This window comes from Bufo bufo, chromosome 10 (genome assembly GCF_905171765.1).
Source record: "Bufo bufo chromosome 10, aBufBuf1.1, whole genome shotgun sequence".
NCBI classification, from domain to species: Eukaryota; Metazoa; Chordata; class Amphibia; order Anura; family Bufonidae; genus Bufo; species Bufo bufo.
In genome coordinates, this window is record NC_053398.1 from 77,341,071 (window position 1) to 77,356,405 (window position 15,335).

Here is a 15,335-nt window from a genome sequence, read left to right on the forward strand (position 1 = left end):
CTGTATGAAAGTAACCTACGGCCACGGATGCCAATCTTGTGTGCATCCGTGTTCTTTCACGGACCTATTGACTTGAATGGGTCCGTGAACTGTTGTCCGTCCAAAAAATAGGACAGGTCATATTTTTTTGACGGACAGGAAACACGGATCACGGATATGGCTGCAAGACGGTGCATTTTCAGATTTTTCCATGGACCCATTGAAAGTCAATGGGTCCGCGAAAAAAAAAAGGAAAACGCCACAACGGCCACGGATGCACACAACGGTCGTGTGCATGAGGCCTAAGACTGTTTCAAACTGTTGTTTTGGCCACGCCTAATGTTTTTGTTATCTCTCTGATGGGTTTGTTTTGTTTTTTCAGCCTAATGATGGCTTGCTTCACTGATAGTGACAGCTCTTTGGATCTCATCCTGAGAGTTGACAGCAACAGATTCCAAATGCAAATAGCACACTTGAAATGAACCTTTTATCTGCTCATTGTAATTGGGATAATGAAGGAATAACACACACCTGGCCATGGAACATCTGAGAAGCCACTTGTCCCATTACTTTTGGTTCCTTAACAAGTGGGAGGCACATATGCAAACTGTTGTAATTCCTACACCGTTCACCTGATTTGGATGTAAATACCTTCAAATTAAAGCGGACAGCCTGCAGTTAAAGCACATCTTGTTTGTTTCATTTCAAATCCATTGTGGTGGTGGATAGAGCCAAAAATGTTAGAAATGTGTCGATGTCCCAATATTTATGGACCTGACTGTATGTCTATGTCTTGTGGCTGCTCAGATGTTTTTTTCATATATTTCTCCCATTAGATGGAAGTCCGGGGACTGTAACTAGACATTATTGATATATACTGTGTATTTACTATGCCATAAACACAGTATTTCAGTTGTTAATACTCCTTTAAATTTTATTTTCGGCCCTTGTCATTGGATCAGTCTGGCAATGTGGCCGGCCCCCAACCATAAAACGTTGTGCACCCCTGGTTTACTGGGTGTCGTAGATTTACTACAAACACAATATACATTATATAAACTTCTGTCTGTCTTTATTGAAAACCAAATGACTTGACCAATCTGCACCAAATTTGGCACATAATTACATCCGGTGTCCGGGAAAGTTTTAGATCAGGTCTCCGCTCCCTAGGACGTACTGTTTTTGAGATATTCTCCAAAAAATGAAATATTGAACTAGGGGTGGGCGATATGGCCTAAAATCATATAATTTTAAGCATGTGCGATATGCGATATATATCGCGATATATGGTTTTCTATATTTGGGGGGGGGGGGGGGGGGTGTTTAAACTTTTTTTTCTTTTACTTTTTATTTAATATTAGGATGAATAGAACTTTACACTCTCCCTGCTGCCCTGTGCATAAAGCACACAACAGCAGGGAGCTGACCATGGCAGCCAGCCTCTCATGTGCCCCCAGCCTCTGATCCGCCCACCCAGCCTCTCCCTCTTATCAGCACCCTCCCCAGTATTAATCATTGGTAGCAGTGGCCACAGGGTCCCCCTCCTCCCCCCCATCATTGGCGGCAGTGGGCAGTTCCGATCGGAGTCCCAGCAGTGTAATGCTGGGGCTCCGATCGGTTACCATGGCAGCCAGGAGTCACGCTACTGAAGTCCTGGCTGCGATGGTATGTTAGTGAGCAGCATTATACTCACGTGCGCCGTGGCCACCGGTCGCTCCTTCTTCTCATAGGTCTGTGCGGCGCATTAGCATTAGCAATGCGCCGCACAGACAAAAGAAGGAGCGACCGGCGGCCATGGTATGCTCACTAACATACCATCGCAGCCAGGAATTCAGTAGCGTGACTCCTGGCTGCCATGGTAACCGATCGGAGCCCCAGCATTACACTGCTGGGACTCCGATTGGAACTGCCCACTGCCACCAATGATGGGGGGAGAGGAGGGGGACCCTGTGGGATATGGCCGGCACATTCATTGGTGGCGCAGTGGCCACAGTCCCTCCCCTCCTCCTCCTACTCGGTCCCTCCTTCTCCACTGTGCCGGCTCAGGAGAAAATGGTGCGCGCAGAGAGCGCGATCCGGCGGAAATCCATATCGTGGCCCAAATTTATATTGCATATCGCCTATATCGCCCACCCCTATATGGAACCATCACATGACCCATATTAGCCAATAGAAGCTTGCGGGTCTTTCACTCATATCCTAACTGCCATACACACGGTCATATGACCCTTTTTAGCCAATTGTTAAGGGGCAGGCATCTGTGGAGGTCACTGTTAGGGGGTGGGACACTGTGGAGGTCAATGCTAAGGGGGTGGGGTGCTGTGAAGATCACTGTTAAAAGGGCGGGGTGTTGTGGAGATCTCTGTTAAGGGGGTTATCTGCTGTGGAGGTCACAGTAAAGGGGGTGGGAAACTGGAGGTCTATGTTAAGGGGGTGGGGTGCTCTGGAGGTCACTGTTGGGAGGGGGGGTGTACTGTGGAGGTCACTTTTAAGGGGGCGGACTATTGTGGAGATCAAAGTTCAGGGGGCAGGGTGCTTTGGAAGTCACTGTGGATATCTTTTAATCATACACACAAACATTAAATGAAATAGAGGAAATATACCCTTGTGAAGTCAGGTCATTCTGCTTGTATATAAAGATTTTCTTGTTTGCCCAATAACATTTTAATATGCAATTCCATTACTTTTGTATTTTTATACTTTAATAAACCAACATACCCTGATACACTGATTTGTGTAACTATACTCAGGGGTAAACTAAGAAGGATGTCACCCTACATGAGACACCTGTGCCACCTAGAGATCACTCAGTCACCTTTTCCACATAAGGGCTACAACTAGCAGGGATAGCTTTGAATTACAAAACATCTTTTTCTTGAACACCAGTCGTAAAAATGTTCATTAATGCACATAAAGTTAAATGCTTCAGATCTGTAAGGCTATGGTCAGTCCCACATGAGCGAGCGAGCGAGCTGAGTGTGAGAAACTTGCTTTGAGTGGCAGTGTGAGTTCCCGTTCTGAGCTCTGCTCCTCTGACAGGATTGCACCGCCTTAATATGTTTTATAATGCGGTTGCCCCTTTGCGACGTGAAATATTTTGTATTACACTGACAGCATTATGTCAGTGTAATTAAAAAGATTTCAGGTCACTCAGGGTCACACCGCATTATAAAGCTATGCAATCATGTCAGAGGAGCGGGAACTGGCACTGCCAAACACAGAGTTTCTCGCACTAAACTCGCTCTTGTATGTCTTGCCTATAGCTACAGTGTGCAATAAGTAGCACTACAAAAAAGTGGCAGAGTAGCCCAGACTGAAAAAAAGAGGTGGCAATGTAAAGTTCCTCAAAAGTTCAAAATATCCTTTTTCTTGTCACATCATTTCTTCTTGACTGTTGCAATTTCTGCTAACCGAACTTCAGCAGCTGCTTGAAGGATAGATCGTCGCTCTTCTAGAAATTTTCCATAGTCGTCCGCTGACAGACTGTAGAAACAAAGCACAAACTATTTAAAGGGCTATACCACAAATAAAAATAAAATAAAATATCTAGGGTCACGCTCAACATTATTTTAACTACTGTACATTAATGCAAGTGTAAATTTCTGGAGAGCATTGCAGTAAGCTATTGTTAATCCCTTCCTCCCCTGTGTAGAAATTATTCCCTCACACGCAATGCAAAATCCTTCTCTACTGTCTACAGGGAGCTAAAGTTATATATTTCTATGAATTAAGGCTACTTTCACACTGGCGTTTCTGGGTCCGCTTCTGAGATCTGTTTCAGGGCTCTCACAAGCGGCCCAAAACTGATCAGTTTAGCCCCAATGTATTCTGAATGGATAAGGATCCGTTCCAAATGCATCAGTTTGCCTCCGTTCAGCCTCCATTCCGCCCTGGAGGCGGACACCAAAACGCCAAACTGATCCGTCCTGACTTACAATGTAAGTCAATGGGGACGGATCCATTTTCACTGACAATATGGTGCAATTGAAAACGGATCCGCCTCCCATTGACTTTCAGTGTAAGTCAAAACGGATCCGTTTGCATTATCATGATTATTATTTTTTGTTCATGGTAATGCAAAACGGATCCGTTCTGAACGGATACAAGCGTTTGCATTATAGGTGCGGATCCGTATGTACACATACCAGACAGATCCGCACCTAACAAAGGTGTGAAAGTAGCCTTAGAAGTGGGGACACATGCAATGTGTCTGAGCCAGATCATTATGAGATCACTAAACTAGCACTGAGAGAAGGAAGATGGTAGGGAAAGTACAATGCATGTTCACCCACCACTAAATGCAGAAGGTGGACCAAAGTTTTAGCAAGTGATAAACAGCATGGAGAGCTACAAGAAAGAAAATGTAATGTACATGAACAACCAAATAATATTTTTATTGCATGTATATTGAAATACTTTATTTAAAATGCTCTATTCTTTGCATAGGAATAGTTTTCATGGGATAACCCCTTTAACATTAAACAGATCTCCAAACTATGTATATCTCACACCACACACACAAACACGTAATTATTCTACTCTTCTTGTATTATATTTAAAAAAACATTGCATTAATAGCTACGTAATGGCAAATGTATTAAACTATTTAAAATATCTGTGGCACTGCACATTACAATAGCTACCCAAGGAAACGGCATTCAAAATGTATGTAATATATTAGAATGTATGTATATAAGGCTTGTTCACATCACAGTACCCTAGAGACGGAAACAAAGAACACTCCAAACTTGCTCCCCACACCACTCTTGCAAAGATCGCCTGTAGATGTAAACCCACAAACTGTCTGATAGATCGACATTCAGACTTCTTTGCTGGAGACAAAAATCCTACCCTGAAATCATATTTAAAGGGGTTGTCTCACTTCAGCAAGTGGCATTTATCATGTAGTAAAAGTTAATACAAGGCACTTACTAATGTATTGTTATTATTCATATGGCTTGCTTTGCTGGATTGATTAATTTTTCCATCATATTACACACTGCTCGTTTCCATGGTTACGACCACCCTGCAGTCCAACAGGGGTGGTCGTGCTTGCACATTATAGGAAAAAGCGCTTGCCTCTCTGGTGGCCGGGACCAGGGGAGCGCTCATAGGCTAATGTTTTTTCCTATAGTGTGAAGGCATGGCCATTGCTGCTTGAATTTAGGGTGGTTGTAATCATGGAAACGAGCAGTGTATAATGTGATAAAATAAATCCAGCCAGCAAATGAGGCAATATGTACAATCACAACACACTAGTAAGTGCCTTGTATTAACGTTCTCTACGTAATAAATACTATTTGCTGATCTGAAACAACCCCTCTAATAAGAATATGGTGAATTCCACCCTGGAACACGTTCAGAAGTTCCAACCCATATAATATGCACTCAATATCACTATTTTGTAGTTTTCTGGGGTAGGATCCTCATGGTCTATTTTTCTATTGCTACCAGTTTGGTTGGCTGCACATTTAAATTTAAAGTTTGTTCACTTATTTATTCTTTGCCCTGGAAGAAGGGGAAGTTTTGTAATATCCTCCCCAAAATGTACCAAAGTAAAAAATAAAGAATGTCTATGACAATTATTTAGAAAACAGTTTTGAGTGGCACTGCTGGCTTTCCCCTTTTAAAAAACATCACTATTAATGCACTGGATGTGCTAATATGCTACCTGATGGTGCTCTGCCCACAGTGGTATAATAACAACAAATGTAGAAATGATATTCAGGCGGCACTCACCATTCGGTGCAACAAGCTTTTTTAATCCTACAAAATAGATCGCTGGGTACATCAGAAGCTGAATACATTGAAAGCTGTGACTTAACACATCAGAAGCTGAATACATCAATGGCTGAATACATCAGAACGCTGAGTACATGTATAAAGCTGAGTACATCATTGGCTGGATTCAAAAGCTGAATACAAATATAATGTGGCTTGGGACGGACTTCCATACATGCAGTAGTTGAGGTTCGGCGACAGCCTTTTTGCGCATCAGCGCTACATCTAGGCTTTGGTGTAACTGCGCATCTGCGCCAGTTTTTTTTTAAGAGTCTGCTCCCGGGTCTCACAAATGTGACGTCACCAGCTGCGCCGCAAAACTCGGCGCCCTCATGTGACGTCACCCCTGGAGCCGGTGCTGTATGGTGTATTAAAACATTTTTAAAAACAACTAATCTCTTTCAGATGTACTAGATCAGGGGTGCACAACCTTTTCTGGTTGGGGGCCACATTGTCAACCTGAACCAATTCCAAGTGCGAAAATAAACTTTAAAGGGGTATTACCAAGTGAAATACTATATTTATGGCATATTGAACTTACAGTATATATCATGAATCTCTAGTTACACTTCTAGTACTCCCATCTAATGGGACAATACATGAAAGATTCATGTGAGCAGCCACAAGACATAGACGAACATGTTTGCTACCAGATGTTTGGGGGCCGCATAGAATGGTATTGAGGGCCGCAAGTTGTGCACCCCTGTACTAGATGATCAAAGAAACACTTGCCAATCTATTTTGTCATTTAGACCTGACGGGCCCATATGGTACGGGTAACGCCATCACATCTAAGTGATACGGATGACCGATTACGGGCACTGGATAATGTCTAAATGAAAGGATTAAGGAACATAGATTATCCATCAGATCAGGCAAGGGATGCCCACGTGTAATAGAACATGTTAATTCTATACATAATGGAAATGTCAATGTACTAAAGTCCGCTGGTATAGAAACTGTACAGAACCTCCCACAGGGAGGAGATAGGCACCGCAAATTATTAAGGAGAGAGAGCAGATGAATACTGCGCATGGGCGCAATGGGCCGTCAGGTCTAAATGCCAAAATAGATTGGAAAGCGTTTCTTTGATCATCTAGTACGTCTGAAAGAGATTCGTTGTTTTTAAAAATGTGTATTAATAAACCATACAGCACCGGCTCCAGGGGTGACGTCACATGAGGGTGCCGAGTTTTGCGGCGCAGCTGGTAACGTCTCTATGAACACCTGTGTACCAATGGGTTTAAATCGTAGACACGATCTTATATTGCATTACTGATCCCGATTCATTGTTTCTGGGTTCTTAACACGTTTTTAACCGCCTCCGGACCACCTAACGCAGGATTGCGTTCCGGAGGCGGTCGTTTTGTTCCTCTTCGACGCGCCGGTGCGTCATCTCGCGAGACGCGCACAGGAACTGCAGGTAAACGAGCTGATCTACAGCCTGCCAGCGGCGATCATTCGCTTGCAGGCTGTAGATCAGATTTTTTTAACAGCGTCTAATATACCTGCTACCTGGTCCTCTGGTGGTCCCTTTTGCTTGGATCGACCACCAGAGGACACAAGCAGCTCTGTAAAGTAGCACCAAACACCACTACACTACACCCCCCCCTGTCACTTATTAACCCCTGATCACCCCATATTAGACTCCCTGATCACAAAACACATACGGATGTCTGAATGGAGCCTTACAGGCGGGGTGATCAATGACAGGGGGGGGTGATCACTCCATATAGACTCCCTGATCACCCCCCTGTCAGGCTCCATTCAGACGTCCGTATGTGTTTTGTGGATCCACAAAACACATTCGGACGTCAGAATGGAGCCTTACAGTGGGGTGATCACCCTATATAGACTCCCTTATCACCCCCCTGTCATTGATCACCCCCCTGTAAGGCTCCATTCAGATGTCCGTATGTGTTTTGCGGATCCACAAAACACATTCAGACGTCTGAATGGAGCCTTACAGGGGGGTGATCAATGACAGGGGAGTGATCACCCCATATAGACTCCCTGATCACCCCCCTGTCATTGATCACCCTCCTGTAAGGCTCCATTCAGACGCCCGTATGTGTTTTGCGGATCCGCAAAACACGGACACTGGCAATGTGCTTTCCGCATTTTGCGGATCCGCACATTGCCAGAACTATATAGAAAATGCGGACAAGAATAGGACATGTTCTATAGGCTCTACTAAAAAACACAGTGTTCGCCCGATCAGGCCTGATCTTGTGCGCACACTTGCGTTCAGTCCGCCCCACCGCAGTGACAAATATTTTATTTTCTGATCACTGCAAAAACACTGTAAAATCGCTGCGGCGCTATAAAAAGATCACTTTTGAGGGGCATGGCGAGTTCATAGAAGATTTTTTATTTATTTTTTGTCACAAGTTAGCGGAATTTATTTTTTTTTTTTTTTCTTACAAAGTCTCATATTCCACTAACTTGTGACAAAAAATAAAATCTCACATGAACTCACCATACCCCTCACGGAATCCAAATGCGTAACATTTTTTAGACATTTATATTCCAGACTTCTTCTCACGCTTTAGGGCCCCTAAAATGCCAGGGCAGTATAAATACCCCACATGTGACCCCATTTTGGAAAGAAGACACCACAAGGTATTTCGTGAGGGGCATGGCGAGTTCATGTAAAATTTTATTTTTTGTCACAAGTTAGTGGAATATGAGACTTTGTAAGAAAAAAATAAATAAAAAATAAATAAAAATAAAAAAAAAATCATAATTTTCCGCTAACTTGTGCCCAAATTTTTTTTTTTCTAGGAACTCACCATGCCCCTCACGGAATACCTTGGGGTGTCTTCTTTCCAAAATGGGGTCACTTGTGGGGTATTTATACTGCCCTGGCATTTTAGGGGACCTAAAGCGTGAGAAGTAATTTGGAATCCAAATGCATAAAAAATGCCCTGTGAAATCCTAAAGGTGCTCTTTTGAATTTGGGCCCCTTTGCGCACCTAGGCTGCAAAAAAGTGTCACAAATGTGGTATCACCGTACTCAGGAGAAGTTGGGCAATGTGTTTTGGGGTGTCTTTTTACATATACCCATGCTGAGTGAGAGAAAAATCTCTCTAAAATGACAACTTTGTATAAAAAAAAAGGGAAAAGTTGACTTTTAGAGAGATATTTCTCTCACACAGTATGGGTATATGTAAAAATACACCCCAAAACACATTGCCCTACTTCTCCTGAGTACGGAGATACCACATGTGTGACACTTTTTTGCAGCCTAGGGGCCCAAATTCTAAAGAGCATCTTTAGGATTTCACAGGGCATTTTATACGCATTTGGATTCCAAATTACTTCTCACGCTTTAGGTCCCCTAAAATGCCAGGGCAGTATAAATACCCCACAAGTGACGCCATTTTGGAAAGAAGACACCCCAAGGTATTCCGTGAGGGGCATGGCGAGTTCCTATAATTTTTTTTTTTTGCCACAAGTTAGCGGAAAATTATGATTTTTTTTTTCTCTTACAAATTCTCATATTCCACTAACTTGTGACAAAAAATAAAAACTTCTATGAACTCACTATGCCCATCAGCGAATACCTTAGGGTGTCTACTTTCCGAAATGGGGTCATTTGTGGGGTGTTTTTACTGTCTGGACATTGTAGAACCTCAGGAAACATGACAGGTGCTCAGAAAGTCAGAGCTGCTTCAAAATGCGGAAATTCACATTTTTGTACTATAGTTTGTAAACGCTATAACTTTTGCGCAAACCAATAAATATACACTTATTGCATTTTTTATCAAAGACATGTAGAACAATAAATTTAGAGAAAAATTTATATAGAAATGTAGGTTTTATTTGAAAAATTTTACAACTGAAAGTGAAAAATGTAATTTTTTTGCAAAAATTTTGGTAAATTTCGATTAATTACCAAAAAAAGTAAAAATGTCAGCAGCAATGAAATACCACCAAATGAAAGCTCTATTAGTGAGAAGAAAAGGAGGTAAAATTCATTTGGGTGGTAAGTTGTATGACCGAGCAATAAACCGTGAAAGTAGTGTAGTGCAGAATTGTAAAAAGTGGTCTGGTCATTAAGGGGGTATAAGCTAGGGGAGCTGAGGTGGTTAATGTCTCAAAGGTGGAGCTGCTGCTGATTATTTCCACCTGACATGTTTGACCTGCCCTTTATTTAAGGTCAGAGTCTTACAGTCTTTATTTGTCATGAGTAAGGATCTGTATGTAATGATCTGAAAAGCGTAGACTTGGATGTACATGTTGGCTTTTAAAGCACTTTTTTTTTTATTAAAGCTTAAACAAGTTGTTTGGAAGCTGGATTTTCTTCATTATTTGACATTACTCATCGCTTAGTTCCTGGCGTATGTCCGTGTCTCCTTTCATCTTTAGACCCGGTGAGCCTCAACAACCCCCTTTTTAGCAGATGAAACTGGTTTACGCAATTCTGTCACAGGGCCTGGTGCACTTTATGTCTGTGCTAAATAAAAAGAAAGGAATGCACTGTTGCCAGCACGACCAATCGTAGTGCAGGGTTCCAAATTGTGACAGTGAATGGGGTCGCATTTCAACCCTACAGTTGTACAGGTCCCAAAATTACGCCTCTCAATAGTGGCAATGCTGCATTGCTACACTGATCTCTGGCCATGTGATGTTTGTCACAGCCAAAGGCCCCTTGTAGACTTGTGTTCCTCCTGCAGTGAGTCCGCAACGCAGCTCCCAGCCTGACTCCTAGCGCTGCCGGGGGTCACATAGCATTATATTGATTTATGATGCTATGTAACCCTTACAGTTCTGGAAAGTATTGGATGACACTGACATAATGCTGTCCGTGTTATCCAATACATTCCAGAACTGTAAGGGTTACATAGCATCATAAATCAATATAATGCTATGTTATTCCCGTCAGTGCTGGGAGGTCAGGCCGTGTGCTGTGTTGCGGACTCGCTGCGGGAGTAACACTCGTCTGCAAGGGGCCAAAGTCACCATGTAGACCCAGGCTTATCTAACATTGTGGTTATGTAATAAATGGCAATTTGGGACAACCACTTTACACCCCTCTTTTTTTTGCCACTTAGTCAATCCTTTTTGTATGCACAGTATGGCTGATGTGCAGGACAGGTCCAACGGCGCTCCTCATTAAAATATGACTGTTACCTGCCAGGTGGAGTCTCGACAGAACAGCAGGGTTAGGGCATGCAGCATCGCAGACATGGTGAGCAGGAGAGGCCGCAATTAGTGAACGAAGTGCACAGAAGAAAATTAATTTGGAGAGCATTTTCTATCGGGCTTCTAGGGATGAGCGAATCGACTTCGCATGAAACATCCGAAGTCAATTCACATGAAACTTTGTTTCAATACTGTACAGAGCGAGTGCTCCATACAGTATTAGAATGTATTGGCTCAGATGAGCTGAAGTTATTACTTTGCAAAGTCTTGCGAGACTTCACATAACTTCAGAAATGGATTTATACTGTAAAAAAACATTTACCGAACTCTGGTTCAATTCCAAGGTACCACTTGGAACCGAACCAGAGTTCAGAATATAGTTTTTTTACAGTATAAATCAATTTCTGAAGTTATTATACGAAGTCTCGCTCCGTACAGTATTGAAACGAAGTAGATTCGCTCATCCCTAGAAGCCAGATAGAAAAAGCTCACGAAATTAATTTTCATCTGTGCAACGTTCGTGGATTACAAAGGACACTCAGAGTAAAAGCTAACAGATGGACCTACCACAGATTACATAAGGACGTTTTAACTCACGTATGTCACACTTACATGGAAGTGTGGATGAGGCCTAATTGTGTGCTGCCTAGATCTCTTAAAAAAAAAAAAAAGCACTTTAGTCTTGCCGACTGTGCAGACTATATCTGTTGTATTCCTGCATTTTTGGTGCTTTTTCTCTACACTGAGCTTCTGTTTCTTGCACCAGAATCCCCAACTACACCAGGACTATCCCAGAAGGTAGCGGTCCGGTTGCTTTCCTGCACCAAAGCTGATTTTCCTATATAAGGGTTAAAGTGTGAATACCAGGGGACTGTAGGAATAATGCCCTTAGGGTTAGGGCAGTTTATTTCAAATCCAAGGCAGTTAGTTGGCACAGTGGGTTCACATTTGCAAATTCATAACAGTAAGATCATGCCATGGACCCCTCAGGCACCAGTAACCACTGCAATGCGTCTTCTCCGGAGGGTCTGAACCCAGATTGCATCACCATTATATCGTGGGGGAGGAGACAAAGTATTGCCATGGTTGTCTAAACTTATGTACAATTCATTTTAAGTTATTGCTGCACCAGGTTCTGTCTCAATGGACCAAAGTGGCCTTCGTAGTCTCTCATCTGGGTGAATGGACCCTGGCATGGGAAAATCTTTTATGGGAGAGGAATGGATTAATTACAAATAATCTGTGACTCTTCTTGACCTCTTTTTGCTGAATTTTTGAAAACTGGGGCGTGCCTCCTCCACAGCATCCTCACTACAACGTCATCCCTTACACAATCCAGCTCAGACTCTTGGCCTTGGAGCTGGCATGGAATAAAAAGGTACTGGTAGCAACCATATGGGAGATGCCATTTAGAAAAACTAAAGATAAATCGGCTGTTATACCTACCTCTCTGGATGCCTTAGCAACCCTGGCCACCCGTACTGACATGAGGTTCTGGGAGCACGCTAAGGAGATATGGAGGGAAGAGTGACCCATCCATCTGGCACCTTCTCTTCCTTTGTCTGCACTTGGACCAATACAGATGGATAGGGCAAGGCTGTCTGAGGAGGAATGTGGGCACAGATGTGCTAATGTACTTTGCCTATATTGGTGAAGGTGATTTTGCCCACAAGAAGCCAGAAAACTTAAAAGCCTAGAGTCATTTGGAGAAGCGACCCTGGGTCAGCCCTTCTTGATTCTGGTTCGGCAGTAGTGTTGATCGAGCACCAAAGTATAATGGAAGTCAATGGGAGGACCCCAGCATTAAACCAGGCACCCCCTGCTCTGAAGAGGGGAGGGTGCCTGGTTCATAGGAAAAGGTCAGAAATTGATGGAAACACCACCAAAATGGTTTGGGAACAGCATGGGGAGGATGTCTCGATGCATCTTGGACTCCCAGGTCACTGCTGGGAACCATGTTGTCCGAGAGAACGCCACTTTTACAGACTGACAATAATACGCACAAAACCGAAAGAAAAAAAAAAAAGAAAAATTTAGAGGAAAAAATTGTTAAGAAACATTCTTTCCTATATATTTACTTGTATATAAAGTGCAAGTGTTGCCAAAAATTACAAGGAAGAGGCACTCCAATACAACCTGTGTATCACATAATGGAGGGCCTCAATCACATTGTGGTACAATAGTTCAAATTCCTACAGTCAAAGCCTATGCACTAAGTGAAAGGGCTGCCAAAAATTACAATGAACTGGCACTCCAAAACACCCTTTGATACACATAAAGGAGGGCATCATACACACCCTTGAAAAATTATGATTGATGGCCTGCTGGTGACCCTCAAAAACATTTGCAGCAAGGGCCTGCTGATTTGACCATCTAAACATTAGGGGCGAGTGCCTGCTGCCGCATTGGTGACTATAACCTCTGGGCGATTGCACGTCCCCATGACGGCGACAATCCATTCGGATGTCTGCCCTATCAACTTTCAATGTTCTTTTCTGCGCCTACCATGGTGATCACGAGTAACGGGGAATCAGGGTTCGATGATGGAGAGGGAGACTGAGAAACGGCTACCACATCCAAGGGAAGTCAATGGCTGAAATCTGATTGGCTGTTGTTGCCTTGCCTCTTTCTTTTCCCCCTAATTGTGAACCACCCAGAGAGGGTGGTTGATGTTATTAAAGCACAAGCGTCCAAGGAAGGTAGCAGGCACGCGGCAATTAACCACTTCCGACTCGGTAGTGACGATAAATAACAAGAGGCCCTGATATTGGAATGAGTACACTTTCCATTAACGAGGATCTATTGGGGAGCAAGTCTGGTGCCAGCAGCCGACTCCAAGCCTCCACAACATTCACCAAGTGTGCAGTCATGTTGAGAATTGTGTTGACCAGACTTTTGGCTACTGAGACTGGACTTGTAGGTGAGGGCCTGCTGCTGCTTTGTTGACTCTAGATGACTCCTAGGTGATCGCACATCCCTGTGACGGCGACGACCCATTTGGATATCTGCCCTATCAACTTTGGAACAATTTTTCAACAAGGACCTTCTGGTATAGCACAGTTTTGCTTTTCCTTTCCACCAGAGGAATGAGAGATGAGAAGTTTTCTTTGTAGCGGGGATCGAGAAGGGTGAACAACCAGTAATCCGTGTTGTCTAAAATGCATATAACGCGCGGGTCGTGGGAAAGGCAGCCTAACATGAAGTCAGACATGTGTGCCAAAGTAACCAACAGGCAAGACTTCGCTGTCGTCATCAGAAGGTGAGCTGACCCTGTAAAAGATTGTAGATGAGGGCCTGCAGGTGAGCTGACCCTGTAAAACATTATATGCGAGGGTATTATATACGACAAATAAGCATGATGATATGATGGAAGAGGAGGAGGAGGAGGAGGATGAGAAAAGGAAGATTTAGCCATATACTAGGGATCGGCCGATATTCAGGATTTTGAACGTGATCAGTATCGGCATCTATTTTGCCGATATACCGATAACGTATTGGGAACACAGAACGCGCTGCTCTCAGTGCTCCCTCAGCAGCACAGGGGAGAAGGAAGCAGTGTCTCCCTCCCCCTGTGATGCTGCTGCCGCTAGTTAGAGGAGAGAGGACAAAAGAAGGGGAGGGGCTGTGGCCACCGCTCCACCAATGAAGATAAGTCTTTCATTAATTCATATACAGGAGGCGGGAGCTGGCTGCAGAATCACATAGCCGGCTCCCGACCTCTATGAGCGGTAGCTGCGATCTGCGGTAGTTAACCCTTAGGTGCCGCGGATCGCAGCTACCGCTCATAGAGGCCGGCTATGCGATTCTGCAGCCAGCTCCCGCCTCATGTATATGAATTAATGAGCGATTTCTCTTCATTGGTGGCGCAGTGCGCCCCTCCAAGCCCCCCAGTATTAATCATTGGTGGCGCAGTGTGCCCCCCACCCCCATCCCAGTATTAAAAACTTTGCTGGTGCAGTGCGCCCCCCCAGTATTAATCATTGGTGGCAGTGGCCACAGGATCCCCTCTCCCCTGCTCCTCCAATCGGAGCCCCAGCTGTGTAATCCTCGGGCTCCGATCGGTTACCATGACAGCCAGGACGCTATTGAAGCCCTGGCTGCCATGTTCACAAAGCACAGAGCAGCAGGGACAGTGTGAGATCCTATCACCCTGATAGAGATCTATCAGGGTGAATAGGACAAGGGCTCTAGTCCCTAAGGGGGCTAAAAGTTAGTAAAAAACAAACAAAAAAAACCCACAAAAATATTAAGTATAAATGAAAAAGAAAGATTTACAAAAAAAAAGAAAAATACACATCAACAATAAACATTCATTTTCAGCAGATTTGTGTAGGAATTTTTTTTTTAAAAATGAAAATTCCCAGAATATAGGTATAAATTATCGGCTATCGGCCTGAAAGTTCACAAATTATCGGTATCGGCCCTAA

At 43.6% G+C, this 15,335-nt stretch overlaps 1 protein-coding gene across 1 annotated transcript in view; it reads right to left on the bottom strand.

Annotated features, from left to right (window-relative positions):
* Window positions 1–2,691: 2,691 nt before the first annotated feature.
* MRPL11 (mitochondrial ribosomal protein L11) overlaps window positions 2,692–15,335 on the bottom strand; it is a 190,819-nt gene continuing 178,175 nt past the window's right edge. The window contains exon 6 of the mRNA XM_040409688.1: window positions 2,692–3,462. Coding sequence (XP_040265622.1) covers window positions 3,357–3,462 — 106 coding nt within the window. The 3' untranslated portion in view covers window positions 2,692–3,356. The remainder of the gene's footprint in view (window positions 3,463–15,335) is intronic.